The sequence below is a fragment of the Neovison vison genome, chromosome 6 (assembly GCF_020171115.1).
Source record: "Neovison vison isolate M4711 chromosome 6, ASM_NN_V1, whole genome shotgun sequence".
NCBI classification, from domain to species: Eukaryota; Metazoa; Chordata; class Mammalia; order Carnivora; family Mustelidae; genus Neogale; species Neogale vison.
This window is the reverse complement of record NC_058096.1, coordinates 2365199-2390372: the sequence shown is the minus strand read 5'-3', so window position 1 is coordinate 2390372 and position 25174 is coordinate 2365199. Positions and strand designations below refer to the sequence as shown.

Sequence of the window (25174 nt, the reverse complement as noted above, 5' to 3'; positions counted from 1 at the left end):
CCGCCAGGGTCCGCGCGCCCGGCCTCGGAACGCGCCGCGAGCGCCCGCGGCTGGCGCCTTTGTGACGCCATCAGCCCGCGCCTGCCGCCGCCGCCAGCCGCCTTCTGCGCAGTCGCGGCCCCGGGCGGCTCGGCGGCGGCGGGAGGCTGCGGGCGGCGGGCAGCGGCCGGGCATGGTCCAGCGGGCGCGATGGCCCCCGCCATGCAGCCGGCCGAGCTGCAGTTCGCGCAGCGGCTGGCGTCCCAGGAGAAGGGCATCCGGGAGCGGGCGGTGAGGAAGCTGCGCCAGTACCTCAGCGTGAAGACCCAGAGGGAGACAGGTGGGCGCGGGCGGCCGGCGGCGCCACATGGCGGCCGGGCGGCGGGGGGGTGCGGGGCGCGGGACCCGGGGGCCCGTCCGTGCGCGTCCGCGCCGCGGGCACCGCCCCCCGCCGACCCAGCGCGCCGCGACGACGAGGGGCTGGCTGGGGCGCCTGGAGGCGCGGGGAGTGGGGCGGCGGGGGGCGGGCGGCTGACCCGGGGCCGGGCCCCCGCACCCCCGCCGCGCCCCGAGGGCCTCCGCGGGAGCACGTGTTGGCGGGAGTCCCGCGGAGCGGACGGACGGGCCCCTGCGGCCCGCGGCGCTGGGAGCCGTGCGGGCGCGGTAGCGGCGGTAGAGTCTGAGCGAGGAAGAAGGGAGGTCCGGGGAAGGGGGAGCCCCTGTTCCGGGCGGGCCTCTGGGGCGGTGAGCGGGTGCGGACGGCGGCGGGGGGGAGCGAGCGCGCCCGGAAACGGCTGTCAGAAGAGGGAGACGGAGGCTGTTGGGGCTGGAAGCGGGACGAGCGGCGGTGGCCGGGTCAACCGGGCCCTGTGGTTTGCTCCTGACCAGTGCGAGGCCGTCAGAAGGCTCCGTGAGCTCTGGACGCCGCGAGCGCCGTGGGTAGCGCGGCTTCTGCGTCGTGCTCGGACGAGTCTGGGTTTGTTGACTGCGAGCGCTGCTGCCTTCGGAGTCTACGGAGCAGACGCCACGGGCCCCTGCGCTGGCCTCCTCGGTGTGGTTCTGCCGGGGAGAAATCGCAGAGGGGCACCCAGGAGAGAGAAGACCCCGTTTTAGGGGAAGTCTGTGGGAAAGGAGGGAAGACCAGATTGCTAACTTCAGTTCTGCTAGGGATCCCCCTGGAGTCCACTTAGGGTCCCGGCTTCAGGGATCCCAAGTCCGCTGAAGGTTCCTGACCCACGTGGCCAGGGCAAACCTGGCTGCTGCCGGCTCAGATAGGTCTTGTGGACAGGGTCCTCCCGCCTGGGTGTCCCAAGGGCACCTCAGACTCAGACGCCCAGAAGTGTTCATTTTCCTCCCCCTAAAACTTGTTCTCCTCTGCCTCACTTCTGTCCCCATCCAGTCAGCGTCTGGCTGGGCACACGGTGATGTCCTAGACACCTCTCCCTCATCCGCTGTCTCCTGCGTCCTCGTGTGTCATCCTCGGAGTTTCTTTGCCCTCCCTGAGCCCTTTATGCCATCTGGACTCTGAGCTTGCTTCCTAACCAGTCTCCTTAACTCCGTTTGCCACTCTCTTGAACCTGTCCCCCACCGACCAGCCTAGGGCTGGTCTGAAACTGTTCTCATCACGTCCGACCTTCCTGGGTTTCTGGTCTGCAGGCAACGGTCTGTCCTCTCTGTGCCCTCCCACCTCAGCCCCTGCACGGCGGCCTCGTGCCGGTTCCTGGCTATGGTTTCTCTCCTCTCGGCCTCTGCTTCTCTTGTTCACTCCCAGCGCTCAGTCCAGCGTCACTCCCTCCAAAGTGCCTTCCCCTCCGTCTCACCCCACCCCGCCAGGGTTCCAGAACAGCCAGTGTGTCCCTGCCTGGCACTTAGCTGCGGCTTCGTTACCTGTCCGTGTGTCATCCTTCCCCAGACAGGGTGAGCGTCCGTCTGTCTGCTCAGCTGCAGGTGGGAGCACATCCAGGCGAATGCGGGGCGGCCTGTGCACAAGAGCAGAGTGAGGCCATGAGGGCTGAGAGGGCCAGACAGAGCTTGTTGCTCAGACCCCTCTGGCGAGCAGACCCAGGATCTCCGGGGACACGGGGGTGTGAGGCCAGTGGGCATACACCAGTCTGATCAGCACCCATCACGCTGAGAGTGACTTATTTTGAGTCTCTCATTCACCGCCATGTCCACCTTGCGTGGAGTACGCTGGGCTTCCGGAAAACGAACCGTATGGCGAGTGTGGTAGGCAGTGACCACGGGGACAGAATAAACAAGGTTTTTGCCGCCACTGAGCCCCATCAGCGTGAAATGCTGGTTGGGGAATAACTTGGCCTGACGTGCATCTCGTTGACAGGTTCACAGTTCGTTGTGGGTTTTTTGTTGTTTTTGTCTTTTTTTTTTTTTTTTAAGATTTTATTTATTTATTTGACAAAGAGAGATCACAAGTAGGCAGAGAGGCAGGCAGCGAGAGGGGGAAGCAGGCTCCCTGCTGAGCAGAGAGCCCGATGCGGGGGCTCAATCCCAGGATCCTGAGATCATGACCTGAGCCGAAGGCAGCGGCTTAACCCACTGAGCCACCCAGGCGCCCCTGTTCTTGTCTTTTTAAGATGTTATTTACTTACTCATCAGAGACAGAGAGCGCACAAGCAGGCAGAGGGGGAAGCAGGCTCCCTGCTGAGCAGAGAGCCCGATGCGGGGCTCCATCCCAGAACCCTGGGATCACGACCTGAGACGAAGGCAGCAACTTAACCCACTGAGCCACCCAGGCGTCCAGTTTGTTGTGTGTTGTCGTGTGCATAGTAAAGGAAGTATGAAATTCTTCATCTTAGTGATACAAAACTGCCCATCAGCAACATAGATAGCATTGTGTTTTGTTCTGGGGTTTTTTTGTTTTGTTTTTGTTTTTGTTTTTTAGTGATCTTGTAGTGCCTGGATGGCTCAGTCCGTTAAGTGTCTGACTCTTAAGCCCAGCTCAGGTCTCAGTCTCCGGGTCGTGAGTTCAGGCCCCATGTTGGGCTCCACGCTCAGCACGGAGCCTACTTACTAAAAAATAAAAGTTATCTCTACACCCAAAGTGGGCTCAAACTCAAGGCCCTGAGATCAAGAGTCAGATGTTCCACCAACAGGGCCAACCAGATGCCCTGATGGCCTTATGATTCTGAAAACAAATTGGAAATCTTTGCGGTGCCTCAAGCAGCTAAATGTTGCTTTGGTGTTTTAACGGTTTGCGTGAAGCACTCACGGAACGATCGCTGTCCCCCAGACGAGAGCTCGTTTGTACTCTTCGTTCGTTCACGTCTTCAGCAAACAGCGCCTCCTGTGTGCTGTCGGTAGTCTTGGCACTGGGAAGAGAGCAGTCAACAAAAGACAGAATTCCCGCACTCCCCAGTTTTCTTGATTCTGCAACTTTAAACATTTTTTTTTAAAGATTTTATTTATTTATTTGACAGACAGAGATCACAAGTAGGCAGAGAGGCAGGCAGAGAGAGAGAGGAGGGAGCAGGCTCCCTGCTGAGCAGAGAGCCCGATGCGGGGCTCAATCCCAGGACCCTGGGATCATGACCTGAGCCGAAGGCAGAGGCTTTAACCCACTGAGCCACCCAGGCGCCCCAACTTTAAACATTTAAATCTGCAGACCTGGGAACCTTTCTTAAAATCAACCTTGTGAGCACTTTATTTGCCCTCTTGCTTTCATACGGTGGCTCAGAAAAGAACCGTGCATCTTAGGGTGATGGGCTCTGAGATTCAGTAATGGGGGAAGTGTTTTCTCATACTGATAGGTTTAGGGGGTCTCTGGACCTCGTGCAGAGCTGGGGGTGTTTTTAACTGACCGCCTGTGGACTCACCAGACCTCAGATGACTCCTGGGCTCATTCGGTGCTCAGCGGCAGTCAGGTGTTTCCGTTCCACAGCTCGTGGGAGTTTACTTTGCCCACATCTCACTTCGTGTTCGCTTCGTTTGTTGCGAAGTAACTAAACGCATATTGTTGCCAGAAGCTTCGTGGCACTCCTTTGAGGAAGTCAGCCCCAAGAAGACAGATGAAAAGCAGTTGTGAGCCGAAACTGCTTCGGATGAGTACCTTACCCGCACAGTGAAGAGAAGTTAAACGATGAGCATTTCTCTGTTTTGCTCTAAATGCTTCAAAAATGGGTACTTGAGGCCTCCCTCTGGTTATGGAATGAGTGAGTCACAGGGTGAAAGGTACGGAGAGTATAGGCAGTGACATGGTAACAGCCTCGTGTGGGTGACACACTAGCTTGTAGCGAGCCCCTGAAACTGATGTAACACAGTGTGTCAACTGTAAGCCCACGTAAAAAAAAAAGAAAGAAAAGAAAAGAAAAATGCGGGGCTCACTGCAGCATGGGACTCCATCTCGGGCTCATGAGTTTGAGCCCCACGTTAGGGGTAGGGATTACTTCATAAATGTCTTAAAAAAAAATGCTACCATGTTTTGACCAACTAAATTCCTGATGAAAACTAATGATTTTTGTACATATATTGAAAGTACATGTACGTGCACGTGGATGGAGACCGTGAAAAATCATAAAACCTACCAGTAGCACTGACTAGTGCTCTGCTCTCACAAAGCGCGTCTAGAACATGCTTTTGATTTTGACCCTAACCAGAAACTACGTACATTGTAGGCGAGGGAACGGGCCCAGGGCTGGCCGCTGGCTTTCCGATACAGCACGGCCAGTAGGGAGCAAGCTGGGGCCCAGCCACAGGTTCGTGTCCACAACACTTCGCTGCCTCCCAGGGGAAGAAACAGACTGTGTGCTCACATCCGACCCCCTGTCCTGCCCGCCGTCTGGGGTCTGCTGTCGGCCCGTTACTGGGTTGGGGTCCGTAGTCTTCCGTCACGTGAAGCTCTCCAATACACACACTTTGCCTCTCTGCCTGTTAGAGGTGTGGGTGAGCCCCACGTGCTTGGTGCGGCAGGTTGTCGCTTGGAGTTGGTGAGAAGAACCGTCTGGAGATAAACATACGCTGCGCTATTTTTAAGCGCGCGGCCAAATGTGGAATGCGTAGCACGTGTGACGCTGTCTAGGTTACACACACAGCCGTGCGTCCGTGCGTTTCTGTACTACGTGTGAGCGTGACATCGTGCCCAGGGAGGATCCGGAGAGATGCACGCCGGGTCCCTGCGGGCTTAGCGGGTAGTAAACAAGGCGCTTTTGATCGTGTAACTTTTGGTGTAACATACGAACATCTTGCAATAAAAATGTGTCTTTATTGGTTAAGACTTCTTTTCAGTTACAGCTTGACAAAATATCCATGCCGACTCCCTTGTTTCATTTGACTTGTTGGAGAGAGAGTGTGTGCAGACGCAAGTGAGCAAGAGGGGGAGCGGCGGGGGGAGAGTGTCAAGCAGATCCCGTGACCCTGAGCCGAAACCAAGGGTCAGACACCAAACCGACTGAGCCACCCACGCGCCCCCAAGCCAGACTAGTTTTTAGGGGAAACAGCAAAGCACAGCTTCACAGAGGAGCTCACCTGATGGCCCCAGAACTGTTTTTCTCTTTGGCAGACTCCGTGCCCTGACGCTGCTTCCCTTCTCCCGCAGGCTCTCCGGCACGGGCAGGTGTCCTCTGCGTCCTCTTCAAGTCTGCAGGGGGAGGGCAGGAGCCTCTGAGAGGAGCAGACTCGCTGTTCCGCTTCCGCCCCGTTACTCCCTGCCTGGGTTGTCCCCTCTGTCCACGTCCCCGTTCCACCAGGGTGTCGTGAAGCAAACCGCAGACATTTCCCCTCCACACACCTCCCTGTGGCTCTCCAGAGCCTGAGGACTCTTTCTCACACAACCACACTACCAGCATCACACATTTTTTTTTTTTTTAATTCCTTCCTATGAAGTAACTGAACTGAACTGCTGAGCTCTCCCATCACCTCGTGGATTTTTCTGAGCCACAGGATCCAGGCAGGAGCCGACCGCTGCATCACTCGCTCTGGCTGGGGCTCCAGATCTGTCACTCACTATGTCATTTGCCCAACCCCTAAAGGAAATACATTTTAATAAACTTTAGCTCCTGGTATAGTGGTTTGAAGTGAGAGCCTATCACGGAGAATCCAAATGCACTGTAATAAAAGAGCTGGTAGGAAAAAGGTCTCGGGTAACTTGGAAGGCAGTGCACTCCCGCTGTGGACGCGCTAACTTCAGTACATCAGGAGGGGTCTGTTCGCCGCTTGCTAACGACCTTTCGATGTATTGAAAGTACGTTGATGCCCGGGGTATACGAGCTTCCTGGCACTCACCTAGTTTGTCCTTCTCTGATATTCCAAAAGCGTTTTGCTAGTGTCTCCTAGTGAAGTGTTAACACAGACCACTGGGGACATGAGCCAAGCCTCGAGGATTCTGTTTGTTCTCCATAGGCTTGGAAACTCCAAGGATGTACACTTACCTGATTTTTGCGATCCTTTATGTCACTCAGCAGTTACTCCATGACACCGGGGCTCTACCCGGGAGCTAGAAGGCTGTGCGTGACTCGTGTCTTGCTCAGGGGGGTGTATGGCTTGAAAATGAGTCCGGACAAGACTAAGCAAGGTGATGTCACTTAAAGTCAGGCAGATATTGCCCAGTTAGTGAAAACTGTACCCAGGAGGGAGAGAGGTCGGGGTGTGGCCGTTTGACCTCTTGGCAGGATCCTTAATAAGGTATCTTTGCAAGAATATCGCAAAGCTGTCCTAGTTTCCCCAGGGCAGTTGTACGGGACTGGGACTTGCGCTTGTGTTTTGTAAGAGCCGTGCCGAGGTGGGTAGTGCGGCCTGAGCGTGCCGGGGTGAGACGCGGGCTCTCGGCAGAGAGGGCCACCTAGAGGGAGCTCCTTTTGGAAATGACCGCCTTGCTAGTTGACTTTGTTGTGATGACATGCACTTCCTTACACTACCCAGAGAATGAGGACGTACCACCACTGCCACCTGCCCCGTAAAGCATAAAACTACACGATCTACACAGGTTTATTTTTATACCACGAGGAAGTGGATGCTTCAGAATAAAAAGGACATTTGTGGGGCACCTGGTGGTTCAGTCGGTGAAGCATCTGCCTTCGGCTCCGGTCATGATCCCGGCGTCCTGGGACTGAGCTCCTCGGCGGGGAGTCTGCTTTTCCTTCTCCTCTCCGCCCCCCAACTCGTGCTCAGTCTCTACTTGATTTCAAATAAAACCTTAAAAATTAAAAAAAATTTTTTTTTTTAAAAAGACCTTTGTGGGTAAGAGAATGAAAACATGTTATTGTCCCTGCTCGCGTGGCGGTTCTAGGCTCTGGGCGGGAAATGCGAGGGCTCTAAGACGTTTGTGCTGTTTTGTCCCCTAGGAGGTTTCAGTCAAGAAGAACTTCTAAAAATATGGAAAGGGCTCTTCTATTGCATGTGGGTGCAGGATGAACCCCTCCTCCAGGTAACATACAGTTCCCTTTGTCGTATGGCTGGGGTGTTTTGGCCCAGGTGGAGAAAAGGGCTTGCTCGTTTCCTGCTGGGTCCATGTCCCGTGCACGTAAACGCGTTGTGACGTCACTGCTCAGGGTTCAGCTGCCCGCCTCTCGTCCATCCAGAGAGCGACCCTGGGGCCAGGCAGTGAGGTCACCTTTTTAAGTAACAAAGAATGTGCCTACAATGGAGATTCCGTATTTCTCTGTCATAGTTCATAGCTCGTCCCATGGAAGTTTTACTTGACTGCATATTTTCAAGTTTTATTTTGTCTGTTACTGCGGGTGGTCACTCGTGGCACGGCAGTGGTCTGAGAGCCTGTGAGGACTGGGTGGCCACCGTGCGGGGGGTCGGGATCTTTGTAGACCAACCCCGGATCTGCCTCTGACGCCTGAACCTTAACGTCAGGCGGAGGCTGGGCACAGAGGTGCGTGTTCTTCTGGACCCAGCTGCCACGCACGCTGAGCCCCACCACCAAAGCCGTCTCAGGAGGGGACTCAGTGTTGACAGAGCTTTGCTGCGTGTGCGTAAGAGCAGGCCTGCCTCTGTAGGGCAGAGGGTGAGCCTCGGGGAACGCCGGCTTGCAAGCCCATCGCGTCTTTGACGTGTCTGGATTAGCGTGTGCGCCCCCCCCCCGCTTCCCCAGGCGGAGTGATGGCACACTTGGATTTACTGCTTTTACTCCGCTGAACACATTTTGAGTAGGACAGCAGGGCCAAATATTTTTCAGTTACATTCAGCAGTGACAGCCGACAGCTTTAGTGGGGGAAGAAAACAGAGGAGCGGGAGCATCCCTTTCCAGTCTGGGAGTTCATTTAAAGCGGGTGAGGAAGACGTGAGCTTGGACAGAGTGCAGGTCCCCCTGACGAGGGCTGTGCTCCTGTCCTGAGCAGGATTCTTTGGTGGCCACTCCCCAGGGGAGGTCTCTTCCTAGACCCGGACCACCAAATTCTCCCCACCAGCGGGCTTGCCGTGTTGTAGCAGGGCTTGATTTCATGGGGCTCTTGGGCCCTGGGCGGAGCCTGGATGGGAGCCCTTCACCCTCGCGTCCCACCCGGGCCCACTCTAGCCTGCCGCGAGCCAGTGGAGGCCAGGACTGTCTGTCCACATGCAGCCCTGAGGAGTGACAGTCCCCGTGTCTAACCGCCAGGGACCCCCTTGCCGTCATGGCTGTGCCATAATTTGGGGGCTAAGGCTAGAATCTCCATCCCGTGATCAGATGTTTAAAGCCAGGAACTGGCAGCTAGTTTGCCCGTGTGGGTCATTTGCGCAGAAACCAGAGCTGCTGTCCCTAACACATAGCGTGATCCGCAGAGGCCTGTCCCGTGGCACAGCAGTCCCCTGGGCCTGGGACCTGCACGTGTGGTGGAATTGTCATGGTGCGCGGCTGGAGGCCGGACGCCAGCAGACGCTGCCCCGCCCCGGTGCTGCCGCCTAGTAACCCCGCTGTCTCTCTCCGACCCCGCCTTTGCAGGAGGAGCTAGCGAACACTATTTCCCAACTCGTCCACGTTGTTAACAACTCAGAGGCCCGTAAGTCCTGACATTTTCATGCTTTTCAAAGCTTCCTCGTCCATCAGCTTGGGTAACTTGCCTGGGAAACTAGGCTCTGTGGTTTCTCTTTCCTTGAGGGTTGCCTTTCTCCAGGGGCTTGTTGAGCAGCACCTGGGGCTACCAGTGCGCACCTGGCGGAGACAGACCTTCCCCGCGGGAAAGCCGTGACCCCGAAAGGGGCATCTTGCGCAGTATGATGTGACCTCGCACAGATTTCAAAAAAATAAAATCTTTTTTTTTCTTTTCTTTTTTTTTTTTTTTATTTGTTTGTTTGTTTTTAAAAATGAAACTCTCCAGAGTCTGTGCCTTCTGAGCTGCCGTAACGCGCTCAGAGGCTCGGCATGCGTGGGCCGGAGCTCGCTGGAGCCTCTGGCGGCCGGGCTGACCTGAAGACTGGCGCCACGGAGGGTCATCACTGGTAGACCGCGCAGTGAGCCGTCTGTACTAGGAAGAACAGGCAGAGGGATAGATGTCTCCCTGAGACACTCGCGCTTTGATCCCTGACTGAGGGAGAGGAGATGGCAGACGTGGCGGTCGGTTCCGCTAGTGCCGCACGGCCCCGGGCCCCCACTGGCCTTAGGGACCCCAGCGGCTCCATGTTTCCACCGGGCTCCAGCCCACTCGTAACAAGAGAAGTCTACACGCGGAATATACTCTAGGTTTTCACATATCAAGGAAGAATTGTGCAAAAAGGAGTAAAAACAGGCTGAAAAATTCAACAGTTATTTTTGGATGGAAGAGTGGTAGATTCGCGGCTCAGAAGAGAAAAATAGAACGTTTCGTTAGAACTCGACCAGCTGACACAGAACGCGAAACTGAAAGCTGAGTTTGCGCAGATCGTCCAAGCTCGTCAGAATCGAGGGCTCTGGAGTGGTGGTTAGGTGTAGGTGGGCGGAAAGGGCCCTGTAGACGAGGCTCAGAGAATTTTTGATTTTGAGAGAAACAAGGCATTGTGGGGGGTAGAAGCGCTGCGTAGAGCAGGCTGGTTGAACAGCAAGATCCCGCAGCCTTCCTGTTACGACGGGCTTTGTGGAAATGGAAAAGAAATTACTGAGCGAGCTTAATTGTTGACCAGATTTTCTAGCTGCCAAAAAAATTCTTGGAAAAGTAAATAACAGAGAATCCTAGTTTGCTTCCCCGTGTTACTTTCTTGCTGTGTGGTCGTACGTGAGCCCGACACCGAGTACTAAAGCCTTTCGTTCGCCGCAGAGCACCTGTTCATGCGGACGTTCTGGCAGACCATGAACCGCGAGTGGGCGCGGATAGACCGGCTGCGCCTGGACAAGTTCTACATGGTGAGACCTGCGCGCCTCCCCCGTCCACGCAGGCGGCCTGGGGAGGGCAGGCGGCCGGCGGCTTCGGGACAGGGGAAGGGTGTCCGGGTGAGGCGTGGCGAGGGCTCCTGCGGTCTCGGACGGTATGTGCGTCCGCGCTGGAGGGCGGCTCTGCTGTCTCGCGGTCGGTGAGTCTGGGTCCTTCGTTAGCACTTCCTGACGACGCTCCCTGCGGTGATGGTGACACTGTTCTCACTTCGGAGATGCGGCTCTGCCGGTTCCATGCGTCTCTTCCTCTGCTGCCGGCGGACGTTTCTTTCTGTCCTTGGGTAACAAAAGTTGTCTCTCTCCAGCTGATCCGTCTGGTCCTGAGGCAGTCCTTCGAGGTTCTGAAGAGAGATGGCTGGGAAGAGAGGTCGGTAAATTATTGGGACCAGCATTTGGTGGCTTTAAAACTTTTAAAGTAGGGGTGCCTGGGTGGCTCCGGGGAGCGTCTGCCTTCGGCTCGGGTCATGCTCCCTGCCCAGTGGGGATTTGCTTCTCCCTGTGCCTCTGCCTGCTGCTCCCCGTGCTTGTGGCTCTCTCTGTCAAATATTTAAAAAAAAAAAAAAAAAATCTTAAAAAAATAAAAATATAAAATAAAACTTTTAAAGTAACAGTGTGTTTTTCAAGCATTTCAATGAGCGAGCTGGGATGAGTTGCCTCAGCTCTGCCTTCCGCTCTGCTAACTCCGGGGAGGAGCAGAGCCTCCTCCCGCGTGAAGAACTCGGAGCCCGCAGAGGCTCCTGGAGGGGCCGGGCCCGCGTGCCGCGTGTTCTGCCCTCTGCACGGATTGCTTGCCTCACGCGCTTTGTCACGCCGCGGAGCATGAGAACGAACGTGACTGTTTCCTTTTGGGGAAGAGAGAGGCCTTGGCCTGCCGTAGTTCATAGAACCGTGTGTGTGGTTTCTTCAGCCGAATCAAGCTGTTCCTCGATGTCCTGATGAAAGAAATCCTGCACCCCGAGAGCCAGTCTCCGAACGGGGTGAAGTTCCACTTCATCGGCATCTATCTGCATGAGCTGTCCAAAGTGGGAGGGAGAGAGGTAAGCCGCCGCGGGGCTGCCGGTGTCCCCTGACCGTAGCCGGCCTGGCCGGGGCGCTGGCTCTGCCCGTGGCCCCCAGGCTGCGGAAGAGGCGCTGTACTCCGCCGCACGGGTGCCGGGAACGGGCTCAGGCTCTTCCAGCGGATCATTCCCCAGCTGGGAGCGCGTGGTGAGAGGCACAGGGCATGCGGGAACATGGGCTGTGTGCTAAGGATGCCCCTGGAGGGCTCACTTAGGGACCGTGGGAAGCAACGGACATAGTCCAGTAGTAGCACAAGGACGGGGTCATGGTACTGATGTTTTTTTTTTTTTTTTTTTTTTTTTTTAAGATTTTATTTATTTATTTGACAGAGAGAAATTACAAGTAGATGGAGAGGCAGGTAGAGAGAGAGAGGGAAGCAGGCTCCCCACTGAGCAGAGAGCCCGATGCGGGACTCGATCCCAGGACCCTGAGATCATGACCTGAGCCGAAGGCAGCGGCTTAACCCACTGAGCCACCCAGGCGCCCCGGTACTGATGTTTTGAAAGGCAGCAAATAAAGCTGTGCTCGCGGATACCTCTCCCGAGCGTGAATTCACCCGTGCGTGGACAGTGTGTGGAAGGACTTGGGTTTGCTTGCACGTGATTGTCTGAATTTGGGACTGTCAGCAATCTTTGCTTTTTTATTTTTACAGGTGTTCTGCAGTGAACACTTTTTTTTTTAATTAAAAGGAAGTAGAAATATTACATTTTTAAAAATTGGTTGGGGGCGCCTGGGTGGCTCAGTAGGTTAAAGCCTCTGCTTTCGGCTCAGGTCATGGTCCCAGGGTCCTGGGATCGAGCCCCGCGTCAGGCTCTCTGCTCCGCAGGGAGCCTGCTTCCTCCCCTCTCTCTCTGCCTGCCTCTCTGCCTACTTGTGATTTCTCTCTGTCAAATAAATAAAATCTTTTAAAAAAAAAAAAAACTGGTTGGTCTTACAGTTTTTGACATCAGTGAAGAGCCTGTCTGTAGGGCAGGGAACACAGAACAGCACGGGTCGGCGGGCTGTTTTCTCTGGTCAGTGGACTGACCAGGCGGCTGGAGACAGCCGTGGCCTTTGGCCTGCCTCCGAGCATCTGGGCAGTTCACGCGGTGGGTTTTGGGTGTGGACAGAACTGTTTTCCAGACATAACCTGTGTGGAAAAGGTGAATGGCTCCGTTTCCTAGGACGTATCAAACATTGTTTCTATTCTGTTTTTGAATTTCAGCTTTTGGCAGATCAGAATCTCAAGTTTATTGATCCGTTCTGCAAAATTGCGGCCAGGACTAAGGAGTGAGTCCCGGGTTTGCTCTCGCAGCTTCATTCGGTGCCTAACGGTGGGCAATGGTGGTAGAGTCGCTGGGAGGCGCGGCGCAGGGCACCCGCGATGGTTTATGCAGAGCCCAGAACAGCTGGACTCTGGAATTCCCTGTGCAAGATGTGGGACGCCTTGAGTCCGGCATGGGCTCTGCTGGCTTTGACCCCAGACATCCCAGGAGTCACGCCCTCCCACTGGCGTCCGCTGGCCCCGCGCCGTGCGGCTGGCTGGCCCAGGCACGGTGCTGCCTGGGTGACGGGTCCCGGCAGGTGCTCGGGAGGCTGCAGTGGGCCGAGCGCTGGGCACCCCGCCCCCCACGCTCACGACCGGGCCGCGCGTTGTCGTCACCTTCTCCCTGCCGTCTTCCACCCTCAGCCAGACGTTGGTGCAGACGATAGCGAGGGGTGTTCTGGAAGTCATCGTAGACCAGTCTCCTTTCGGGCCAGAAGAGACCCTCGAGGAACAGAAAACCCAAGTGGGTGAGACCGCGTTCTCCGAGGAAGAGAAGCCGGAAAACGAGGCGGCGTGGAGGAAACCAGTCAGCAAAAAGCAGCCGGGTGAGAGGATCCCCCACAGTCAGTTTAGACAAAGTTCTCAGCGGAACAATTTTTTTTTTTTTTTAAGATTTCATTTATTTATTTGACACAGAGATCCTAAGTAGGCAGAGAGGCCGGCAGAGGGAGAGGGGGAGGCAGGCTCCCCTAGGAGCAGAGAACCCGACGCAGGGCTCGATCCCAGGACCCTGGGATCATGACCTGAGCCCAAGGCAGAGGCTTAACCCACTGAGCCCCCAGGCGCCCTCAGCTGAACACTTTTTAATGCATTCGTGGGAGTCTCACTGCTACAACCTAAGAGTTTGTCGCGGGGGGCCCCGCTGTGGGCCGTACCTGGGAAGAGAGGCCGGGGCGCTGACACGCAGCCCTGCACCCGGGAGCCCCCGCCACGCCCGCCACGCCCGCGCCGCCTCCTGGTCCCACCAGTCTCCACAGGGTTTATGTTGTCGTTGCACTTGCTTTTGTTTCTGTTTCGGGTTTTTGAGGTTTAAACATCTTGATGGGGCCCTATGTCTGCCAGAGGGTCGGGGGTGTGCTCACTGCGAATGCGCATTGTTTCCGTGCCACCTCCTTACCTCCAGGGCCCCTGGGGCTCCCTGAAGCCTCTGGGCTGCTGCCACTGGGGCTGCCCCTGGAGCCCGCATTTCAGGGGCCCCTTGACCCTGGCCGTGCTGAGGGGTGTGGCGTTAGGTAAACGGGACAGTCCGGGTATACCCAGACTTTTGAAATGTTACATAGACCTTAAGAAGCTGAGATTCAAAAACTGATGGCCAGAGGAAATTTCAGCATTTTTTACAAAAGGACACAAAACTACGTACAAGATGCCTGGTTTGGCACATGCCCTTAAAAGTCTGGCCGGCTACAGGAATGACCGTCGCCGGCCCCAGCGGCAGAGTCGCGGCAGAGTCCGGGTGACTTCTGCTTCCTTTGTACCTTTTCTGTTGCTCTCAATTTTCTGCAGCAACCGTGCGTTATTTTTTAATCAGAAAAACTGCTCTTTTACAACGAAAGAAGAAAAACTTCAATCTTAAATTCAGCGTGGGTGGGGGGACTAGCCAGGTGACCTTGAGCAGGTGTTGCAGGATTACGGGGCTGTCCCCAGCTCTGTGGGTCTTGCAAGTTGCCTGGGACCTGCGTGCACAGAGCCCTGCGCCGTCTTCTCCAGGCTGGGCCCGGAGGCCCCACCACTAACCAGCCTCTAGGATTTGACAAGTTGTGAGCTTTCCTTGTGATTTCTGTCTGCTTCTTCATGGGCATCAGTGCTCTTTAAATGTTAAGAGTCGCATTATTAATAATTTGTGTCTGCCGCAGCAGCCCTGTGAGACGTTAGTGCATCATCTCAAATTTACCTGAAACCAGGACAGACTCCCGAGCGCTCTGCTCCCCTGTGCCTGGGCCTCCTGTCCCCGCTGGGGTTGATGTGAAGACAGGGCCCTGGAGGGCACTGAGGGCAGCAGAGGTTTTGTCTGTGACGTCGTTGAAAGGCAAAATGTGCGATTTGTCCGGGACTTCCTTTAACAGACTTCTTCGGGAGCTGACAGATGTGTTGGCAGGATTTTCTCTGTGCAGAGACAGAGACGGTGGCTCCTGTGGAAGCAGTCTGGCCGTGTGTTTGAAGAGCTCTGTCTCTGCGTGTGTTTTGATAGCGCTGGGCAAGCAGCAGTCCAGAAAGGACGAGGTCCACGACAACGGGGAGCCTGGAGGGCGCCTGGAGGACGCCGGGCCCCTGCTCCAGGTTGGTAGAATGTGGACTCGCTGTGGTGAGGCCTGGCTAAGTGGGAATTAGGGTCACGGCTCATCTTCTGCACGGCCGGAGTCTGCAGCCGTCCTTAATCCCTCACCGCTGACGTCCTCCTCCTCACGAGGACCTTGCTGGAGACCAAGGGAGCTTACTGGAGACCAAGGGGACGGAATTTTGAAAGATGTCAGTCTCCACTTTGGCCTGAACCGTAGATCCCGTTCCGTACAACAGAGGCAGCTCCGTGCTTTTCCAGTAAAGGTTACCGTGTTCCCAAGCACGAGTTGGACATGTAGGTTAAGTTGACAAAGACGCACACCCGGACAAGTTTCATGGGGTGTGGTTTGCCACGACTTTTTTTAAGGAAAGAATAAATAGAACAGACGAGGACTAGCGTCCCCCGACAAAAAGTAGAACAGATTTTTCAAACATGGCCCTGAACTTCTTGGTCACTGGGTCTTAGCCCTCACCTGTGGACCGTCCTGCTGAGTGCGCCCGGAGTCCCACGCCGCCGGTGTCTGTCACCAGCGGTAGGGACTTTCTAAGAGTGGGTTCGCCTGCGGGTCACGTTTCTCTGCTCTTCTCGCACAGTTCGACTACAAGGCCGTTGCCGACCGACTCCTGGAAATCACCAACAAGAAGAACATCCCTCCCTTCAACAGGAAGCGTCTCTCCAAGCTCATCAAAAAGTAGGTGACAAGTGGGCACGGCCTGTATTCACGCATCTCGTGGGGGAGGGTGCGGCCCCTGCCCACGCCCCTGCCCACACGCGGCCGCCTCCTAGTGGTGCGGAGAGAAGTGGTGGCAGCGGCGGACGTCAGCAGAGCCAGAGACGGCGGCGCAGGCGAGCCCCTCGGCTGGGATCAAGGCCCCTCATCGCCCCCGCCCCACCCTCCTACCATGGGGATGCCGGAGAGCGGCTGCGCCTGTCACTCGACGGAGCAGCCGACTGCACAGCCGCCCCTCTGAGCACTGGACGGGAGTCCACGCTGACCAAAGCCCTGTAGGACGGCTTCTCTGATTTCCCCACCGCCCACGGGGCTCGCCTGGTGTCCCAGCTGGCAGATGGCAGAGCCGGGCTCAGGCCCGCTCCCCACGCCCCCAGAGCTCAGCCCCCCCCCCCAGCACACAGCCCCCACGCTTCCCATGTGCTCCGGCCCCGCGGGGAGTGTTTTCTCCCCCTGGGTGAGCAGAGAGGACAAGGGGCTGTCAGCAGAGAGGGAAGCTATTCCAGCCCGGAGGAAGAAATTGTCATTTCTTCTGTTCTGTGTGAACGAACCAAGACAGAGTCTGCAGGTCGCCATGTCCCGGAGGGCAGTTCCTCCCCCGCTTCAGGCCTCTGGCTGCCAGCACCCTTGGCCTCCCCTGGGGAAGGAAAAGACAGTGGCCTGTGCCCGCCCAGAGGGCGCAGCCTACACGTCAGGTCGTGTGTGTTTGCGGAAGACCGAAAAGAGGGCTTTCCTCAGGGGCCCTTGTTCTGTGTTTCAGGTTCCGGGATCTCTCTGAAGGTGAGGAGGCCGGAGGAAAGCAGCGGGTGACGGTACTTGCGCGTGGCCCCGCTGGGGCAGTCACGGCAAATGCTGAGACACAGGACAGAGAGGCGCTGGGAGCGTTAGCAGCAGCCCTCGCCTGTGACGGCCGTCCGCGGGCAGAGCTGCCCCGCCACCGTGCACCCAGGCCGCAGCAGGGCAGGGGGGTCCTTGTCATTTCAACGGGGGGATTTCTGTTCGTCCAGGAAGCTTCCGGTTTGATTTTTCAGGAAAAAGGAGTCGACCTCTTAGGCTCCCTTTCCTCTGCTGTCATGGTCGTTGTGCCCCTGGGGAAAAGCTGTCGTCCGTGGCCAGTGCCGCGGGAGCGAGGTGGCTGAGCCCCAGGGGCCCCGCTGTCAGCGTGTTCCCCCACGGGTGCCATCCCTGCGTCTGCGGCAGCTTTGGGTTGGGGAGGTCATGAGAGCAGGGATGAGGACGTGCAAGTCAGGGTGGAGAAGCTTCCCGGGCGAGGCGGGTGCGGAGTCTTGACGGTCTCGGCTGACGAGCGGCGGCTCTGGGGTCCGGCAGGATGCGCGTCTCAGTTCGCTTTTGTGGACGGTGTTTCTGCTGATGAAGATGACCAAACCCTTGACCGAGGAAGGCAGAAGAGAAAAGGAAATAAGGTTCTAGAGAGAACAGAGCTGGAGAAGGAGGGAGGTGAGCCGCGAAGCTGGTGCTGGCCAGGGAGGAGGGCGCGGCGGGCGCGGGCCGCTGTCGGGGAGCGCTGGGAGGCCTGGCCCCAGACAGGGCTCCTGGCGGCTGGAGGGGAAAGAGCTGAGTGTCGTGGCTGTCCAGGGGACCACCCACAGCCTCCCAGGATGGAGAGCCCGTGTTCCCTCCTGGGGGCACCTTCGGGGCAGTGCGCAGGTGTGAAGAGCGCGGGACTCGTCACCCCCCCCCCAGCTGGTGTTCACGTCCGCCCCGGCTCTGCGCTTCCCACGGGCCTGAATACGGCTGTGGGAACTGGTCTTCGGAGGCTCTGGTCCTGGCTGGGCCAGGGAAAGCAAGGCGCCCGACAAAGCCTATGGCCATCCCCACGTTGGACACTGTTCACGGGCTGTGGTGTCTTTCTAGGAAACAAGTTGTCTCTTGCTGAGGCAGAGGAGAGCGAAGCCAACGTTCAGAAGAGAAAAAGGAAGAAGAAGAAGAAGAAGAACCACCTCCAGCCTGAGCATTCGGGGTCGGGGCCGGAAGCCATTCGCCCAGAGCAGAATGGGGGTGGCGAGCCGGAGGCCAGTACGGGCAGAGTCCCGAAGACGCCCATGGAGCCAGGGACAGTGGCTACCCCGGGCCCCCAGGAGCAGAGCAGCATGCAGCCCACCCCAGTGCACAGCAGGAGAAAACGGCCCAGGAAGAGGAGCCCCACGGTGCAGGGCGGGGGTGTGGAGCCTGCGTCACCTCTGCCTCCGGAGGACGCGGCCCCCGGCGGCCCCAGCAGCGCCCGCATCCAGGCCCTGGCTCCAGGAGCCTCCCCAGCCGGTGGGGCCCCCATCCCGAAGAAGAAGCGGAAACTGGGAGCCCTCCCGGTCAATGGCAGTGGCCCCCCGGTGTTGGCCTGGCCCCTGGCCCCGGGTGGGAGGCTGAAGAAAAAGAAGGGGGAGCCCAGCAGCCTCGACCTGCACAGCCCGTCTGGTCAGAAAGCTGCCATCCTGAAAAAGAGGAAGAGGAGGAAGGAGGGGCCTGAGTCTGTGTCACTCGGCGGAGTGCCAGAGGCCAAGGACACGCTCGTCCCAGCTCTGGTAAGGCCGCCGGCCCTAATCTGCGGGGCAGAGGTTGGGGGACAGGCCAGAGTTCCGGGCCGAGGAGCAGCCCTGGTTTGTAACAGCCCCGGCCAACGAGGAGCTACGCCGGTGCCCTGGCGCCCCCGCCCCAGCAGGCTGCTCCCCCCGTGGCTGCAGAGGGGCCAGCCCCAAGCCAGGAGGGGGTGCCCCTGGCCGAGGACGCTGCTGCCCTGCCGTATACACGAGCGGGCATCCCCGCCAGGCCCTATTCTCCTGTTCCTTCGTCAACTCCCAGCTTTTCTTTGATGCTGTTGGGGCCAGGTTTCTTACCTTTCTTATCTTTTTAATGGAAAGCCTGTCTGCCTGTCCGTGCTTACGTGTCTGGAGCTCTGGATCTTTCCACCTCCTTCCCCTTTGCCCCCCCACCCCACTGTGTGGCCACCTCGACACCCGGCAGTATTTACAACCCTGCGACCCACCGAGCTGTCAGTTCTTCCTCCCTAGCCCTTCCCAGACAGGCTTGCTGCCCGCGTCCAGCATGCGCATGGGCGGGCACTGCTATGCGGCGCCCAGGGAGCTGAGGCCGTGGGTCAGGGGCACCCGTGTCTGCTCAGCTAAGCACTGTTCCCAGGCTAACGGTGCTTCTGACCAGTTAGGTAGGTGAGTCTGTGCTTGGGAAAAGTCTTAGCTGGGGAAACACACGGATCTGGGCTCTGGGAAGCCCGGTCTCGCCTTAGACCGTCCCCTGAGCAGCTCTGTCGCTGATACCCCCGTCCCTCGGCCCCCGCGCACCATTCATTTGGTCTCTTTCTTCGCTGAGACTATCCGAGCAATCTCGTCTTACTTCTCAGGCCTAGACAGTTTTCCTCGGCACCGGAACAATTGCTAAATGCGTTCAAGGGAGGGTTTTCCCTCTCAAAAGCAGTCGTGTGTCTCTGCTGTGGGGTGCTGGCATGCGAGAGAGGCCTCCAGGTCAGGCCCTTGCTTACGGCACCATGGGGTCTGCTGAGGGAAGGCAGCAGCTTCCAAGCTAGGGACGCCGAGACCCTGCAGAGACCAGCGGCGTGACATCTGCCGGAGCAGGGGCCTCGGGGGCCGGCAGTTGGTTGCGCACACCTGGGGAGGGTCGTAGCCATAACCATCCTGCAGGTCCTAACTAGACCCCATGCTCGCTCTCCTGGCCCCGACGTCTCAGCGGCTGGTAAGGTCTTTGGTCAGAAATGAGAAGACGAGTTCCGTGTCACAGGTGGTCTTTGAAAGGCAGGCATCTTCAGAGCAGAGACAGCTAAGTGGGAAGACAGATAAGCGCGGCTTCTTGTGGCTGAGCAGCTGGGGACTCGCAGTCTACACTCGCCGTGTCGGGCGCAGGGAGTGCTGCGGGGGGCGGGGAGTGTCTGAGCTGCAGACGCCGTGTCCTGTGGGCCCCGGTGCCCCCTTGCACACGGTGTGATCTTTCCTCTCCCCCCTCCCTTCACAGGAGGGTGGGGGCGTTTGCAGCCCTTGCAAGAAGCGGCCGCTGAGGCCAGAGAATGACTTTGTGCAGTTCGACACCCCCTTCTTACCAAAGCCGCTGTTCTTCAGAAAAGCCAAGAGCAGCACCGCCGTCGCCTCTGCGCCCCGTGCCATGCAGGTGCGTGAGCTCAGCATGCTCAGTGAGCCCACTGCTGTCCGTGGAGCCCCAGTCTGCCGTGCTGGGGGTCCCCAGGGCAGGGGTCGCACGGGCTCATCTCTCGGCAATCTGGGATGGCCTGAGGGATTGGCTGCGGGGATTGCAGGTGCCGTGGGTGAAGCCTCGTCTTTGAATGCCTGGGAACAGGGGAGACCTGGAGGAGGTCAGCAGGGGTCACTGCCTAGGACACAGGGGAGGACTGGTCAGGGTGGGGGAAGGAGTGGCGGCTACGCCCGGCAGGCCGGGTCGGGGTCGCGCTAAAGCACATGGCCAGCTCCACCAGGTGCCGCTGGGGGTGTGGAGCCAGATGCAGACCGAAGCCCAGTGGGCCGGGGGCTGCTGGGCTGGCCCTGCCGGGAGGCCCACAGCACAGAGACCGTTCTGGGAAAAGGAGGTGCTGCCACGGCACCTGCTCAAACTAGCGGAGGGGCGACTGCCTGTGTTCGCCGCGTACGCGTACCGTGTCCCGGGGACACCTGCCACGTGACCCCGAGGACAGGAGACAAGTTCCTGTCCTGAAACGTGTATGGCCTTAAAGCATGAATGGTGTGGGCAGAACTGGGGGGTTCACCAGAAATGGGGTGTTTCATGCAGTGTGGGCCCGTACCCGGAGTCTTCTAGACGGAAGGCATCTTGGCTAACTCTGAGTTGTTAGAAGCCCCCGATCTGTCTGTGTGGGAAACGCTGGGGAGCATGTGCGCTGCCCCCCAAAGCCAGAGTCCGTCCCTGGTGTGTGTGAGACCGTGAAACTCCAGGTGAATGGGCTTCCTTGCCGCTCTGAAGAGCTGAGCTCTCCCGTCGGCTGGGAGGTTCAGACCTTATGCCGTGCCCTGCATCACCCCCAGGGTGCCTGCCGTGTGCCCAGAGACACCAGGCCCAGGGCTGGCCTGTCCTGACGGAGGGTGTCCGGGGGGCGGTGCAGTTCGCCCGGCCAAGCGCCCCCACCACTGCTGTCACATTCCCTTGGTGGTTCTCCCTTTGCAGCGAGACAAGACGCCATCCAGCTCCAAGAAAGTCACCTTCGGGCTGAACAGAAACATGACCGCAGGTGAGTGTGGGAGACGCAGGCCCTGACCTATTCCCGAGTCGGAAGTCCCGCCGCCAGGCTTTGGGTGGGGCGGCCAGGGTTGGGTGCGGAGGGGTTTCCTTGGGGCCTCTAGGCATGTCTGCCTGGGAGCCGGCGCGGTGGAAAGCCCTGTCGAGCCTGGACCACTGAGAATGCGCAAGGCTGGCCTGGCCTGGGGCACCGACGGATGGTAGCCAGCGGTGGCTGCCTCGGGAGCCATGTCCCAGGGGAGACGGAAGTAGGGACGTTCTCGTCTGGTTGCTTTTAGTCTTGGTGCGATCGGCTTGTTTTGTTTTGTTAACGGAAGCCAGACTCTAAAAGGATGCAGTGTGTTTAAGACCTGATTCTTCGTAGGGCCCACCTGTAAATGTGTGCGTGTGTGCATGTGTGTGTGCACGTGTGTGTGCATGAGGAGGGGAGGGACCATCCCGAGGCCCTGAGAGGCCCCAGGGCTTGCAAGGCCTTGTTCTGGGAGCTGGAGACATCGGCGGTGGGGGGAGCCAGAGAGCTGGAAGGAAAGTCTCGTGGCCGCCGCTCGAGCCTCAGGCTCATCATGTTCCCTGAGCGCCCCTGACCCCCCTCCTCTCAGAACCAGACCCATCGGCCCTCCCCTCCCATGGTGTCTGCAGACATTGGTTCATTCGTCCCCGTGAACCAGGATGCCGGCTCCATTTCCTCCTGAAGCCCTGGGCCCGCTCTCCGCCTCGGGACAGGCACTGCCCTGCTGGGGTGCATGGCCTGGCTCCCATGGGAGCCGCCGGCGGTGTGAATTGGTGACAGTGCCCATGGGGGACGCTGCTTGGCCGGGGGAGGCAGGTCGGAAGTGCTGCTGCATTAACGTGGGGCCTTGCTTTCAACCGGGCCAGAGTTCAAGAAGACAGACAAGAGCATCCTGGTCAGTCCCACGGGCCCCTCCCGAGTGGCCTTCAACCCTGAGCAGAGGCCCCTGCATGGAGTGCTAAAGACCCCCACGAGCTCACCCACCAGCACCCCACCGGGGACCAGGAAGCTGCTGCCCGCCACGCCAAAGAGGAGGCCGACAGCTGCGGACTTCTTCTAGTAGCCGCAGAACCTCGCAGAGACTGCGTTTGTACAGAGTCTATAAATTATAACTGTAAGAAGGTGGGGCCTTTTCTGTTGGTTTCTAAGTCCTCGTGATCTCCGTGTCAACAAGGTGTGAGCAGGCGCTGCGGGCCTCTGCCTGAAGGGTTTGCTACACACGCCGCCGGTGGGAGCGCTCCGGGCCTGGCGTTTGCGGTGACTTCTGGGACCCCCACCAGCCTGGGAGCCGAGCACAGTGACCGTCCGTCACGTGGCACTGAGGCCGCGGGAGCCTGGAGGCGGCAGCGTAGCTCGGGCACCAGCACTGCGGCGGCCACGGGGGCTCCTGGTCTCCCCCGGTCTGCGGACTCCTGGCAGTGTGTGCCGGGCAGACGCCCGTAACCCGACCAGCAATAACGTGGACCTGCAGGAGGGGCGGGGAGAGGAGAGCCTCCGCCCTCGGGTCGCCCCTTCCCTCCCCTAGGCCCTGTTTCCTTCCGTGTTCCTACCTCTCAGGCCAGCCCAAAGTGTCTTGACCGGTGAGCGATGCTCCTCGGCGCTCACCCGCGACGGAGCACACTCCTTGCTCGGGGTCCCGTGCTCTGGTCGCCCTCCTTCCCTTCCCTGTAAGCCTTTGCGCCCGCCGGAGTGAGCGGCCTCCACGGAAGCCACCCTCCTGACTCCGGGTGGAAAGGCTCTGCTTCGCAGGCGCGGCGGCAGCGTCGGGCGGCCCGCATTCCCGCTGGAAGCCCGAAACCGGCCTCTGGGGACTGCGTGTGCGTCTGATTCATTCGCGGCCCCTGTCCTGAAGCATGGAAGCTTGCGCTGAAGATTTCCGTAGATTTCTGCTTTTCGCTCACTACGAGTGTCGGAGGCGGGCGCTCAGGCTTGCGCAGGAGGAGCGGGACGGAGCGCGGGGAAGCTGCATCCGGCCCCGAGCTGAGTGTGGGTGGGAGGCGCGTTCGGGAATCACGTGGTCACCTTAGGGGAGCCCCTGGGCCCCCGGCTCCCGTTAGAGTTTACGAATACAAATCACAGACCTCAAGAAAGGAATGAACGCGGGGGTCTGTGACGTGGGGGTGGGGGTGCTCGGTGCTGCCCTGGTGCGCACTGTCTGCTCAGGGGACCTCAGGCCTCCTGGGAGTGTGGGCTGCCTCCCCCTTCCTGCCTCCACCCCGTGCAGGCCCCCAGGGCTGCCTCAGTGGGACCAGCCCCCGCTTCGCCTGACCAGGGAGGCCCCCTTGGTTGGCGGGGCTGTGTTGACGTGACTCTAGTTTCTCATCACGTCGCCAGGGTGGGACTCTGTCTGCAGTTACGCGCCCCCGGGGTCAGGCGGCCCGTGCAGCGGAGCCGGCCGAGAAGGGGGGTGTGCACCCTGTCCTTTGCCTGCTCTGTAATGAAGTTCGGTCCTGATTAGTCCCTGAGAGAAGACGTGACTCGACTGAGCCGTCAGTCACTGTAACGGGAAGTCTGGCGTCCGAGGTGCGGGGCCGGTGTTTGCGTGGGCGGGTAGTGCTGCGTTTGGTAAGACAGAACCAAGCCCGATCACGGCAGAAGATGAGATTGGAAGAGTCATGTATTTTTAACTTTTTGTCTAAGAAAAAAGTGTTCCATTACCATTGGCCAGATTATTTTTCTAATGGTTTTTAATTTAGCTTTAAAGATAGGCCGTGTAGTCCAGCGGGCTTGAGATGTTGTAGCGAGACACCCAAGGGCACAGTTGGGTGAACACAGGGACCTCCCGTCACACGCACAGCGGCCTCTGCTGCTCCGGGAGATGGGCCTGCTAGTGAAGCCGTGCCTCCGGACTCGGGTCCAGGAGCAACCGGGGACCCTGTCCCTCCTCCTCCCAATCTGTCCTGACTTACTCTGTGGGTAAGTTCCATAGGTTTACGGGGGCGTATTTTTAATACCTAGATTTTGGCAACAAAGGAAGAAAACTTTTTTAATTCTTGTTACACACACACACGAGTGTGTTGCACAAAGAAATGTATCTAGAATACCAGTTTCTACACGGTGCACGTCATTTTCCCAGGCAGAGTAGCGAAGGGGACTTGGAAGTCCGAAACTGGAAACCGCCTACCTTAACGCTGGTGATCTAGTATTTTGTAAAACAGTCCTCTTCCTGCCCCCGACCTCCTGTCTGGTTAGTTTTGTACAATTTGGTACCACACTTTATAAATGCGTAGTCCTAACTCCCGTGTACCCGCAAGCACAAAGGAGGGTCAGGGACGTGCGGAAGCGCTTGTTGGTATTGGAAAGGACATGAAATGGAACCTGTCTTTTGATCTGTGTGTTTTCTCTGGATTTACCTGGCTCTGCTGGCAAGAACCGTGTGTTGACGATCGGTCTGTACTTCTGTCTGCAGTGTGTCCGTCGCATCCGAGCCAAGTCCAATAAACAGAACCTGTCTGCACTCACATCAGTCCTTGATGTCGTACGCCTCTGGGGAACGACCGGAAGGCGGGGGTTGGCGGACGCTGACATCCGCCCACATGCCTGACGGGGAGGCTCAGGGCCCTGTCCCTCCCCCACACGCCCTTACCCCAGCTCTGTGAGGGGCTGCTGGGCACGGCTCCTGGACCCTTCAAGCATCCCCGCACCTGCCTGTGCAGAAACCCCACTACCAGCCGGACGCCTCTGCTCCCCCGGCCTCACCTGACACGTGAGCAGAGAGGTGCCGTGTCCCGGGCGGAGACATCCAGCTCTGCCCCAGAGACAGGCCGCACTGCAGCGTGAGGCCGGTCTGCCGGGTGACCTGCCGCACCGCATGGGGGGACCGCGACGGGCTCCCTGGGTGGGCGGGCGGGCGCCAGGGCTGTGCTCCAGCTTTACCTGCACGCGCTCCCAGACTTCCTCGGCTGTGGTCTGGATCTCAGACCAGCCCGCAGAGCGTGACTTCGCCCCTCAAATAGCAACTCGAATGCCTGTGGGACCTGTCCCCGCTGCTCGTCGCCCTGACCTGACCCCAGGTCCCCTTGGGGAACTCCTGCCACAGCGGCCAGCTGGGTTTCGGGCTCTCGCTTTTCCAAAACGTAGCCCAGGTTTTGCAGGCTGTACCTCGATTGCGTGCAAACTCCCAGAAGGGGCTCCTGCCTGGCCCGACGGCCTCTGCCTGGCTCTCGTTCACCCTTCGCCCCGTGGGGGGGCGGGGCACGGGGCCTTCTGCCGGCACCCACCCCGTCCTAAGATGCTGCACGTGTCAGGGAGCAAACCCATTGCCTGGGGCTTGGGGCCGGGAGTCC

The 25174-nt window shown here is 58.6% G+C and overlaps 1 protein-coding gene across 2 annotated transcripts; it reads left to right on the top strand.

Moving 5' to 3' along the window:
- Positions 1-145: 145 nt before the first annotated feature.
- On the top strand, positions 146-24349 carry RRP1B (ribosomal RNA processing 1B). 2 transcript variants are annotated; one of them, XM_044250800.1, is made up of 16 exons: positions 146-319; positions 7272-7354; positions 8858-8915; positions 10146-10231; positions 10564-10625; positions 11166-11295; positions 12522-12586; positions 12987-13168; positions 14812-14900; positions 15495-15592; positions 16392-16411; positions 16961-17089; positions 17507-18171; positions 19631-19783; positions 20807-20870; positions 21755-24349. In XM_044250800.1, the coding sequence occupies exons 1-16, from the start codon at positions 190-192 to the stop codon at positions 21946-21948; spliced, it is 2208 nt and encodes a 735-aa protein (XP_044106735.1). In that variant the 5' UTR covers positions 146-189; the 3' UTR covers positions 21949-24349. The 2 variants fall into 2 exon arrangements, with proteins under 2 accessions (XP_044106735.1, XP_044106736.1); XM_044250801.1 differs by lacking the exon at positions 16961-17089.
- The last annotated feature ends 825 nt before the right edge of the window (positions 24350-25174 follow it).

Excerpts from the sequence above, each read along its gene's own strand:
- RRP1B (XM_044250800.1), top strand. The coding sequence starts at position 190 with ATGGCCCCCGCCATGCAGCCGGCCGAGCTGCAGTTCGCGCAGCGGCTG. Across the intron at positions 320-7,271 it reads GAAGACCCAGAGGGAGACAG|GAGGTTTCAGTCAAGAAGAA; the intron begins GTGGGCGCGGGC and ends TTTGTCCCCTAG. Across the intron at positions 8,916-10,145 it reads TGTTAACAACTCAGAGGCCC|AGCACCTGTTCATGCGGACG; the intron begins GTAAGTCCTGAC and ends CGTTCGCCGCAG.